General features: G+C 26.3%; 1 protein-coding gene across 2 annotated transcripts in view; it reads left to right on the plus strand.

Moving 5' to 3' along the window:
• LOC105851024 (TBC1 domain family member 5) overlaps nt 1-13,294 on the plus strand; it is an 88,923-nt gene extending 75,629 nt beyond the window's left edge. The window contains exon 22 of one of the 2 annotated variants that reach the window (XM_065808995.1): nt 12,408-13,294. In XM_065808995.1, coding sequence (XP_065665067.1) covers nt 12,408-12,665 — 258 coding nt within the window. In that variant the 3' untranslated portion in view covers nt 12,666-13,294. The remainder of the gene's footprint in view (nt 1-12,407) is intronic. The other variant, XM_065808996.1, reaches the window with a different exon arrangement.
• The last annotated feature ends 410 nt before the right edge of the window (nt 13,295-13,704 follow it).

Consider the following 13,704-nt stretch of genomic DNA (forward strand, 5'->3'; position numbering starts at 1 on the left):
ACTGATCATGGTTTGATCTCTCAAAAACTGTTATCTCATTCTTCTTCATTATCTCTATCCCCCTATCATCGTACTTCTTACAACTACCTTAAAGCTGACTGGGACTCTTTTCGTGATTTTCTTTGTGATGGTCCTTGGGTAGAAATCTTTCGTTTTCCTGTTGACAAATGTGCTTCTTACATAACTTTGTGGATTCAAGCCGGCATGGAATCTTTTATTCCCAATCGACGATTCCAGGTCAAGCTTCACTCTTCTCCAATGTTTTCCTCACATTGTGCTGCTGCAATTGCCAATCGAAACTATTACTTTCATATCTATCAGCAAAACAATTCTTCAGAAAACAGACGTCTGTTTATTACTGCTAAAACAATTGTAAAAAGGTTTTGTCTAACGCCAAAACCCGCTATTCTCAGATCATGAAATCTTGTATTTCATCGCATAAGTTAGGCTCCCATGACTTCTGGAGAATCTTTAATAGTATCAATAATAAGGGCAAATCTGTAATTCCACCTCTCTTGTATGGTTCAGACTTTGTCACCTCTCCTAAAGACAAAGCTGAATTGTTTGCTAAGGACTTTTCATCAAAATCATCTTTTGATTCCACTAATTGTGTTCTACCTGATATTGCCGTCAAACAGGTTGATCCATTGCTTGACGTTCATATCACTGTAGCTTCTGTATCTAAAGTGATTTCCTGCTTAGACTCTTCTACAGCTTGTGGCCCAGACAACATACCTGTTATAGTCTTGCAGAAGTATTCTCCGGAGCTGTCGTCTATACTTTCAAAACTATTCAACAAGTGCTTATCAGAGTCTTGTTTTCCAGCCTGCTGGAAAGCGGCATCTGTTATCCCTTTTTTCGAAAATTCTGGAGAGCGATCCGATTTGTCTAACTACCGTCCCATCAGTCTTCTTCCTATCTTAAGCAAGGTTTTTGAATCTTTAATTAACAAACACTTAATCTCTCATCTTGAATCTAATATCTTACTTTCTGATCATCAATATGGATTTCGATCTTTTCGTTCTACAGCTGATTTGCTAACAGTAATAACTGATAGGTTTTATCATGCATTAGATAAAGGTGGAGAGGTTAAGGTCATCGCTCTTGATATTTCTAAAGCTTTTGATAAAGTATGGCCTGCTGGTCTTCTCCATAAGCTTTCTTCTTATGGTGTATCTGGTAACATCTTTAAGATTATTGAATCCTTCCTTTCCAATCGTAGTATAAAAGTTGTCCTCGCTGGACAGCACTTTTCTTCTTATTCTGTAACTTAAGGGCTTCCTCAAGGTTCTATCCTTGGCCCTATACTCTTTTTAATTTACATTAACAATCTTTTAGGTATTCTCACATCTAAGGTAGCATTGTTCGCTGATGATACAACCATTTATTCTTGTCATGATAAGAAGCCAACACTCTCTGATTGCTTGGAGGGGGCTTTTGAGCTTGAAAAGGATCTCACTTATGCTACAGCATGGGGCTCACAATGGCTGGTGAGTTTAGTTTAATTCAGATAAAACTCAATTTGTTTCAGCCAATCATTATCACAATAATTTAGATCTTCCCATATTTATGAACGGTAATGTACTCGATGAGTCATCTACCCTTCATCTTCTAGGATTAACTCTTCTGATCTTTCTTGGAAACCATATATCAAATCCGTTGCAAAATTAGCATCTGCTAGGTTGCATCTCTTTATCGAGCTCAACACTTTCTTACTCCGGATTCTATCATCTATCTCTATAAATCTCAAATCTGGCCTTTTATAGAATTCTGTTGCCATATCTGAGGCGGATCTTCCAATGATACCCTTTCTCTTTTAGACAAGGTGCAAAAACGCATTGTAAACATAGTTGGACCTGCTCTTGCAGCCAACTTCCTATCATTATCATATCTCGTGTTACTCGTCATTCAATTAAATCTCATCCTTTTTCTGTGACTGTTCCTAAGTGTTCCAAAAACTCTTATTCGTCTAGTTTTTTTCCTCGAACATCAGCATGTGTTGCCCATTTATGATTGATATCATTGATATCCTATTTATTAAATACTGGCAGTTACAAACCCAGAGTTTATTTGGGGATACCACTTTTTTTTCGGCGGCGTTGGGGGGAGGGAGGGGCAGCAAGATGTTTAAAAATTCCCTCTTCCCCGTTTTCCCTAGTTAAAACCGGTGCTGCAACAATGATTTTTAATTATCTTTTTAATGATCATTTTAATCATATGTGTTTATCTTGTTTAATTTTATCCGAAGATAAGGAGTTGATTTAAAGGCATTTCTTTGAATGCATAAGTTTACTGTTAGACGTATCAATTTTACTTTAGTTACTATAAGAAAACTATTTTACTTAAGAATTTAACCACGCTATTTGTAAATAACTATTGAAAATTGTTTATAGTATTTTAAGCACTATATTACTATATTTTAGTAAATTTAATATTAGTTGTTATTAATGTTTTAAACAATTAGTAATTAAATGTTTAAATACTTTGAACAATTTTTAATCAATATTTACATTACATATACATTTACATATATTAAATCGAGTAATATTTGTAAAATTACCAAAATAGTTGTATGTCTTGTACTCAAATAACTATTTGAATAAAAAGCATAAACATTTTATAAACGTTTTATAAAATGTTTATGCTTTTTTAAGTAAGTTATTGAAATGATATTGTTTTTAATTTTAAAAAAAACATATTAAAAAAAATATACTTTATTTTTTTATTTATTAAGTAATTATAATTTTAAAAAATTAAATTAATTAATAAGTTACATTTACTGTGGACTTTTTTAACATTAAAAATATTGAAGTTTAAAAATAACTAGATCTTAATAAAGCTTTTATTAAGTTATTTTTATTTTTGTTATGAAAAAGAAACAAAACTTTCTGAAAAAGTTTACATTTTGTTTTTTTGTTTTCTTCAAGTTAATTAAAATAGAAATCTATAGAGCAAAAGCTCATTCATTCAAAAATTAAACTTGCTTGATAGTTATTAAGAGTGAAATTTTTTTCTTTTGTTCAATTATTATTAAAAGCAGTTCACCAACTAACAAAATTTAGTTTTACTATGAATGAATGAATAGATATTTTAAAATCGTTGTATCATTCGAAAAAGCGAACTTTTTATACATTCTATTGATATAAAGTTTCCTAACAACTTTTTAAAAATAAGTTTCGTATCGAAATTTTTTTTAATTATGTAGTTTTAAAATAAACAGTAATTACGTGAAAAAGCAATTGCTTTTTAATTCATTTTATCGTCCTGAAGAAAAAATGAACTAGCTAAAATAAATTGAAAATTATTTATATACTACTGCATTTAAAACCGAAATTTTTTTTTCTATTTTTTTTTTTCTATTTTTAATGAGTAAAAGAAAAATCAAAAGATAAAATCACTTTTGGCGTTTTTTGGGTGCCCATACCGCTCCAGCAGCACTAAAACAGGCCTGGGTTTGTCCCTGACTGGCATATATTTATATATTTTTAAACTCTTATTTACTTTCAACAAGGTTGCAAGCAACTATTATTTAAGTTATGAGTTACTTTATGGACTTTTACTTTAGGATAGGGTTAAAAAGCTAGAAAATGGTTAACTGAAAATTTAAAAAAGTAAGTTGTATATAAAAAGAAAACATATAGATGGGTAAGAGTTATAAGAACAGATTAGAAACAAATGTTGTATTGATTAAGGTTTGTTAGAGAAGATTAAAGTGATTAAGGTATCAGTGTGTAGAGAGGTAGCAGCTTCAAGATTATATGGTAATAGTAGAAGTAAGAAAACTTGAAGAGAGTGCCTTGCATATTGTATGAATGAGCTTTAGTTAAGGAAAGAAAATGCTCAATATTGTTTACACTAGAGAAACAGCATAAATAAGGAAGGCTAACACCTGATGATGGCAATGATGATAATAATGGTGATCATAATGATGATGATCATAATGATGATGACATGATGATGATGATGATGATGATGATGATGATGATGATGATGATGATGATGATGATGATGATGATGATGATGATGATGATGATGATGATGATGATGATGATGATGATGATGATGATGATGATGGCAATGTTGATTATGATGATCATATTGATCATAATGTTTATATATGCGTATATAACGGGTAATGCGGAAGTTATCGGACAAATCCTAATTTCATTATTTGAGCATAATAATTAGTTTTTGTGGTTTTATGCGTAGACATAAACGTTCTATAAAATATAAACTTTATTATTTGAAACACAATTATTTAAAATGAGGTTAAATGCAGCTGAACGAGAATCTTTTCGAAAGCGACTAAAAATGTTTTTTGTAAATAAACCTAATATAAAAAAAAAAAAATCGTAAATCATTTTGAAAAGGAAGGATTTGCTCAAAGTACAATATATGATAACTTAAAAATACTTTAAACTGTTCAATCGTTTTCTGATAGAAAGCACCCTGGTCGTCTGACATCCTGGACTAGAGAAAAGAAAGCCGAATTAATGAGACTTGTCAACAATTGAAAAGGGGTCAGTCAGAGAAAAATAGGTATTAAATTTGGTGTAAATCAATGGACAATTGGTCGTCAGTTAAAAAAAATGAATATTAAATATAGAAAACGTGAAAAGACTCCAAAATACACTATAGAACAACAAATAAAGGCAAAGTAAAGAAGCAGGAAACTAGTTAACCAACTCTATAACACAAAATCGCTCCTAGTCATCGATGACGAAAAATACTTTTGTTTTGCAGGGGACAACATGCCTGGAAATTCTGGATACTACACAAACAACAAAAAGACATGCCCAGAAAGTGTTCGTTTTATAGGAAAAGAGAAATTTCCAAAAAAATTATTAATGTGGATAGCCATATCTGACCGTGGTTCTCTAAATTGGATGGACCAATATGTCTATTACGTTGATAAAGAATCCAATCCCCCAAATGTGCCTCAAGCACAACCAATTGAAAATTTTGGGGGACATTTGGCACAGAAGGTTTACGAAGGAAATTGGCAAGCTTCAACAGAGCAAGTTTTGATTGATCGCATTAAACTAAAACTACAAGAAATTGATTTAAACTTTTTACAGTCGCATATGAAAGGCGTCAGAGCAAGATTGAGATCAATTGCAGATGGTGGTGTTTTTTCATATTAAAAATAATATATTTTTATTAAAAGATAAATGCTTTATTTTAAAAAAATATAATAATAGTTTGTTTTTTTATTTATAAATAAGTTATTGACGTTTTTATTTTGTCCGATAACGTCCGCATCACCCGTTATACAACATATAACATTTTGAATTTAAAAAATATACTTTCGGATGTATAAATATTTATGTAACCCCGGTCACAAAACTGGCTCCAGCTATATTTCATCAAACATATGGTCTCGGCCATTGCTTCCTAATATTAATGATAAAGATCTTATTAAAGGTGATTTAACTGACAAGAGATCCAAACAAGTGAAAATTTCAAAGCATTGCAAGTGGAATTTCATTCAAAGAATATTTGTGATTTTTGGTGCAGTTTATGACAAGTTTACCTTCTTGTTAAATGAGCAATGTCCATATTAAACCCATTTGCTACTACATACCTTAGTGAGTTCTTAACTATAAAACCCAAAAGTTGTAACCAGCTAGTTGTCAAAGACAATATGCATCTTATGTTGACTAAAACGGTTGCTCAATTTAGTGTCTTACCTTTGTCTAAAAGAATTTCTCAAATTAATAATAAACTTAATGTGCTTGTTGAAAAGAAACAGCAGCAACCATCTTATTAAATAACTGTCATGCACTAAATTTTACTTGATACTAATAAATAAAGGTGTTTCTTTTACTTGCTAGTTTTCTTTAGTTATTTTAATAAATTTTGCATAGTCTACTTAACTTTTTTTTAGCTAAATAACATTTGATGAGCAAAGGTATATACATACATATATATATATATATATATATATATATATATATATATATATATATATATATATATATATATATATATATATATATATATATATATATGCATATCTATATATAATGTATTATATATATATATTATATATATATATATGTATATATATGTGTATATATATATATACATAGTATATATATATATGTATATATATGTATATATATATATAATATATATGTATGTATATATATATATATACACATGCATATATATATATATATTTATATATATATATATATATATATATATATATATATATATATATATATATACATATACATATGCATATATATATATATAAATTAGTAAAAACACTTATCTAATTTTCTTCAACAATTTGTTTTGCCATCAGTAGGCTCATCAGGAAGAAACTCAAAAATTCTTCCTGATGAGCCTACTAATGGCAAATCGTTGAAGAAAATAAGATAAGTGTTTTTACTAATTTATTATTGCTTTGTTCTTAAAGAACATTGAGCACTCTATTTTAGAATACAATAACATAGTTATATATATATATATATATATATATATATATATATATATATATATATATATATATATATATATATATATATATATATATATATATATATATATATATATATATATATATATATACATATATATATATATATATATATATATATATATACATATATACATATATACATATATATATATATATATATATTTAATATATATATGTATTATATATATATATATATATATATACATATGTTATATATCAGATTATATATATATAATATATATATATATAATATATATATATATATATATATATATATATAATATATATATGTATATTATATATCAGATTATTTATATATATAATATATATATATGTGTGTATATATTATATATATATATATATATATATATATATATATATATATATAAATATATATATATATATATTTAATATATATATGTATTATATATATATATATGTACATATATATATACATATGTTATATATCAGATTATATATATATAATATATATATATATATATATAATATATATATATATATATATATATATATATATATATATATATATATATATATATATATATATATATGTATATTATATATCAGATTATTTATATATATAATATATATATATATATGTGTGTTTATATTTTATATATATATATATATATATATATATATATATATATATATATTTATATATATATGTTAGTCTACATAAGTGTATGTTAGTCTACATTAGTGTATGTTAGTCTACATAAGGATACACAAAAATATGTTGAGAATTAATTTTGGTAAACTAATAATTTTTGATAGCACTTTTATTAGTGACAAAGCCATGTAAACAACCAAACTCAGTTTTTCCATTAGTTTTAGTTGAATTTTTATCCTTTTTTTTTACAGCTTGTTTTCCAATAACTACACATGCTCTCCATTTTTTACTTTCAAATTTGTGAAAATCATCTAGAAAGCATTCCATGTACCCTATCCAGACATTTGATCTTGACATAATGTTGACATGACTTGAATATTTCATTTACATATCCAAATCTAATTAGTTTACAAAACATTGTTTAAAAAAGAACATAGATTAATTTTTTATTAAACAATAAATCTAGAGAATTCTTATGAAACCAAGCTCGTAATAAACAGGTTTCTTTCAGTTTTAAGTTACATACATTTTAATCTAATATTAATTACATAATGCTTGATCTGTTGTTCCATTGAAACCAACTTTTGATCTTAATTGATTTGATCTAATTAAATTAATATTTATGCATACCATTGTGAAAAAAGTTTGTAAAGAAATAATAATGCAATATGATTAAGAGACTTTACCTATTAACTTTGCATATTAACTGAACCAACATTTCCGTATAGAATTTTTTGCTTATCTGACATATGCTGGGCATAAGTTACTCTGGTTTTTGATGGCTATACAGTTTGACTTTTTGATAATTTGATTTTTATTTCAAAAGCTACAATTAAAGCATAAGCTTTATTTGCTGAAAAAGTATCCATTACTCTTTTTTTTTTGTTTAACAAATTAACTTCGAACAATACTCAAAACAACACTATTTATGGTGGAAATTTAAAAAAATCAAAGAAGAGAGAAAAAGGGGTTGACTTATGATAGAGTTTCAATAAACGAAAGTTTGAGGAAGAAACTAGATGTCTCTTCATACTGGAAAAGTTTTTCAAGCACAAAGGGACAGTTACTGTAAAGCAATGTAATTTTGCTGAATGACAAGCCAGATTTAGTTAGTGGAACAAGAGGTAATAGCTTCAGAAGTGATCATAATAGTATTTCTAGAAAGATAAAGATAAGCAACCTTATGGCAATTCAACATGAATGATAAAGAACATTATTCGAAGAACCAGCCTTATTATATAAACTATCATATAAGGGCAGAGAGTTAGAGAGAACAAAAATAGAATCAGGAGTAAAGAAAAATATCATGAGTAAAAAAAAATGAGCACTATAAAAGCAGGTAACCTTAGCAGATTGTAACTTTGTTAGGGGCTGTATATATAGTTTCCATGAGAGGTTAGTGAAAGATAAATTGAGAAGGCATAAAGTAGAGGACTCAGTAGGAATGTTGTTACTGTTAACAATCATAGACTGTTTTTTGTTCATTTTTCATGAATAATTTAATAATATGAGTAAACAGTATAGATATTGTAGTATATGTGTTATTTAATTTATATATACATCAAATGATCAATTACTGAAATGACCTACCAGAAGTTGATAAAATATATACTTCAAATGTTCAATTATTGAAATGATCAAAAGTTGATAAAATAATGACTAAAAGTAATTAAAAGTAAGTATATAAAAAACATTTTCCAGCACACAAACAATCCTGCAAACATTGTTTTAGTGAGTTTGCAATGGACCTATACAGGCATTTTTTAGTGGTTTGGAGTTTTGCTCATTGGTTACTCAGTGGACTATTAGTTGCAGCCACTACAAATTTTATTTTTTTTTCTAATTTTTATTTATCTCCCCAAGGCCAAGAAGGCCATTACAAACGAGGAGCTTACTTAATTGTGGTTATAACTCTCTCTCGACTCTATAAATCTGAAACACAAACCTTAATGAACAAGACTGCTGCACAGAGAAACAAGTTGAGCGCAGTACTACCATGGACATGGTGAGAATCAAATCAGAACCTCTTGCTTATGAAGCGAGCACTCTACCACTACACCACTACCGCATTAACAAATAACCAGCCAATACCTTTCCAACATGTTAATAGTGGCTAACCTTTTTTGGCGACTGTCACTAATGGTCCACTAAGTTACCAATGAGCAAAACTACAGCAGTTTGCTTAAAATGCCTTTATAGGTTCACTGAAATTCCGCTAAAGAATGTTTGCTGGGTACCCAGCAAACATTCTTTTAACAAACATGTTTTATTTTTTGCAGTGAACCTATATAGGATTTTGAGCAGTTCATTGAAGTTTTGCTCATTTGTTACTTAATGGACTATTAGTGGCATAACTTTCCTATATGTTAATAGTGGCTAGTCATCAGCTAGCTATTTATGATATACTAACCAATGAGCAAAACTACAGTGGACCACTCAAAATGCCAATATAAGTTCACTGAAATTCCCCTGTAGAATATTTGCTGGTTTTTATAAATTTTTAAGTTTTTGTAAAAATTATTTAATTTTATTAGTGTGATATAATTTAAATTCAGTTAACATATAACTGAGCAATAATATAAAACATGCCACTGTACGTCGTGGCAGCTTAACAATAGTATTAAACATATGCTATATACATATGGTTAAATTATATATATATATATATATATATATATATATATATATATATATATATATATATATATATATATATATATATATATATATATATATATATATATATATATATATATATATTATATATATATATATACATAAATACATATATATATATATATATATATATACATATATAACCATAAGCTATGTATATAGCATATGTAAACACACAGGTGCAGCATTAAAAAGGCGCAAAATTAAAATTCTGCTTAGAAACAAAATATATAGGCCTTTCTAGATCTATAACTAAAAATGCAAAAGATACTAAGTCCATTTTTGTAAAAATTGAGTTATGCCCCTTGTCCAATCTAGATCAGTTTTTTTTTCAATGTTTTCTGCTAACCAATTAAACGAAGCTTTACATTTTATGTTTACTTCTGAACAAGATGGCTGACATTGATGCCTTTACTGAAATAGGTCCCTTCTTTCCCCCCCCCCCCTCCCCATTTCTATTGTCAGTTGTGAATTGCATCTTATTTTCCAGATTTAAAAAACATTTTCTTGAATGTTTTTAAAAAAATACAAATCTCCTTGTTAGCCTATTATTTATATAATTATTTTTGCACTATAATTATTTTTGGTTATTTTTTGTGCATATTTATTTTTTGTTAGTAATAGTAGATCTAGCTAGTAAAACTGCATGCAATTAGAACCGCCTATTTTAATGCAGATAGTGCGGTTTCATATTATGATGCATTGCATAATGAGTTGCTTTTTGCATATTTTTGATAGTTCAATTAAAAAAAAAAAATTAAATTTAAAAAAATGATTGTTATTATTTTATTATAAAAATAAGAAGGTATTATAAAGGCATAAAATATTTAAGAACTTCCATTAAACCTATACTATATGTGTCCACTGTACCTTAATTGTTGTATTCTCTTTGACTTTGGTGAATGCAGTAAAAATAATAACAATTGTAATGAAAGCATTTTTTTAGACATAGTTTATATATATATTTTTTGTTTGTTTGTTTGTTCTTTATTGCATTTCAAAACATTTTGCTGAAGATTTTTAATATATATATAAAAAAAGAACACGGAAAATATATATATATATATATATATATATATATATATATATATATATATATATATATATATATATATATATATATATATATATATATATTTATACATATCATATATATCATTATATAAATTAGTATCATGTAAATTCTCATAAAACATTTTCATTCCAATAATATTTTATGTTTAAATATATATTTTTATTACTATTATTATTGTATAATGATATATATTGTATATATAATTCATTTTGCTTTGATTTTTGTAAGAATAAGGAGAAAAAGCATGTTTTTTTCTCATTCTTTCCTTAAAAAAATATATTTTTTATTATATATGATTGAAAAATTCTTCCATACATATAGTTATGGACAACATCTTCCATACATATAGTTATGGACAACATCTTCCATATATATAGTTATGGACAACATCTTCCATATATATAGTTATGGACAACATCTTCCATAGTCATGGACAACATCTCATTGTTTGATGAGGTTAAGCTTTAATAGTCATTATTATTTCAAGTTGTGTTCAAGTAAATAACAAGTAAAAATAATTATAACGAAAATTTTATTCAACTAAATTTAATTCAATTCAAATAATTGGTTTTGAATAATTCAGAAGTTTTCTTATTATGCATAAATTAGTGAAAAATAAAATTTCTTATTATGCATAAATTAGTGTAAAGTAAAACTTTTTATTATGCATAAATTACTGTAAAATAAGATTATTTAAATTTATGTTAAAAGTTTCTACCTTAACAACGAAAAAAACTGAAAAAAATAATCACAAATTTCACTATTTTTTAAATTTAATAAAGTTTGATATTACAACAAGCGCATTTTAATTTTTTTTAGTTTTATTTTTTTTATTTTGCTTATTTTTTTAACTTCTTATTAACTGTCTCTATGTTAATGTCTATTTCTCTAACCCCGTGCTAAGACCTAAAATCGCCAACTGTTACTTCACCAAACAGGTTGCTGTGTAAAGTTACTTGGGATGTTGTATGGTTTCAATTTCCAATTTTTTTTTTCCAATTACAACAAATTACAACTTTTTTTTTTACTAATTTTATAAAACACGTTACCTTTGAGGTTGAAGTGCACGTGTTGTATGAGAAGGGTTTGATAAAACAGTTTGTCATATTTAGGCTATTTATTTAGTCTATTTATTTATTTATTACATGTTTAGTATGGCTTTTATAACCATTTTATATAAGCATAATAATAGATATAATAGGAGACTTTCCATAAACTAAATGTTTTTTAAGATAATTGAAAAAGTACTGTTTTGATTTGACCATTATCAGGACACTAATTGTTTTTGTGGTAGAACAGTTTTTCTGATTAATTAAGCATTAAATTAAATATGATGTCTTATTTACTTCAATTAGTCCATTTGTTTTTATTTTTATTTAGTAAATTTTTAAGCAAAACATTAAACATTAAAGTTTGAAAAAAATTTTTATAAGCTATTTTATATAGCTTCGAGCATAACTTTTATTTTAATCAATTCATTCATCAATCTCCATCAATTCATTTTATAAAAGTCTATTCAAATTTTAATTTAGATACGAGAAATTTTTAAAGGAAGTGCAGAATTAAATTTTCTCGATCATGAGGCGGATTTCAAAGACATTGACAGTCATATTGCTTTAGCTTCTAATAATCATAAACAATTTGCTGGAAGTATTGACACTGCTAGTAGAAATACAGTTGAAACAGACTTATTAGACAAACATTCTAGTAATGGTTTATATCAAGGACAGTCGAACAATAAAACAACCAATTCTATTTGGCCTACAGTTCCTGGAAATCTGAGCGTCTAAGTAAATCTGATCTAAAATTGAAATACTACATTTGGCATTCTAAGTTTGTTAGATATTGTTTCGATAATTTTTTTATTTGTTTTACTTTTATACAAGTACAATTATCTTGAAGTGTATCAAAATTAAAACGAAGAAATACGTTGAATAAGATCTATAAAAAATGCCAGTTTTATCAGTTATCTGTATTTATCGATTTTGATGGATATGTATTGATCTATTGATGAATTTTTATCAATGTCGATGGATATTTATCGATCTCAATGAACATGTAATTTCTGTGACTTGAACTAAATTAAAAAAATACGGTTTGAAGGTTAAGGTAAAGGAATTTTTATAATTTTTATAACATGTTTGAAAATCTCAGGTAATATTATAAATAAATTTATAATAAACTAAAGCATAAAAAACAACGATTATAAGTTGTTTTTGAAAATCTCTAATTATAATTTTTTTTCTCTAAATGATTTATATTAATTTTTTCACGCTTCAATTCTTTATAGATTATATTTTTCTTTTCATGCTTAAATGCAATTTTTAGCTTTAAATAGGTTGATATTTTTCGTATATGAGTGATGAATTCAAAGTTTGTATTATTTAAAATTTACTGAATATTTTGATAATTTTTTTAAGCATGTAGTTATTTCGAAGTACTAGCATATTTCTTATGCCGTTGTCATTTTGATGTCGAAATTTATCTGTTTAAACAGGTCTGTCGGATTAGAGAAAACGGGAAAATCAAATCAAAATATATTCTGAATAAAATTGTTATATCAAGGGTATTTACAAATAGTAATTAATACAAATATAAAGTAAACACCTGTCAGACTCAATAAAAATAAAATGGAGATAATAATATAATTATAATACAAGTAGGAATAATAAGAGTAATAGCGATTATAAAGAGTGTATACTATAATGATGATGATGATAATGATGATGATGATGATGATGATGATGATGATGATGATGATGATGATGATGATGATGATGATGATGATGATGATGATGATGATGATGATGATGATGATGATGATGATGA

Source organism: Hydra vulgaris, chromosome 11 (assembly GCF_038396675.1).
Source record: "Hydra vulgaris chromosome 11, alternate assembly HydraT2T_AEP".
NCBI lineage: Eukaryota > Metazoa > Cnidaria > Hydrozoa > Anthoathecata > Hydridae > Hydra > Hydra vulgaris.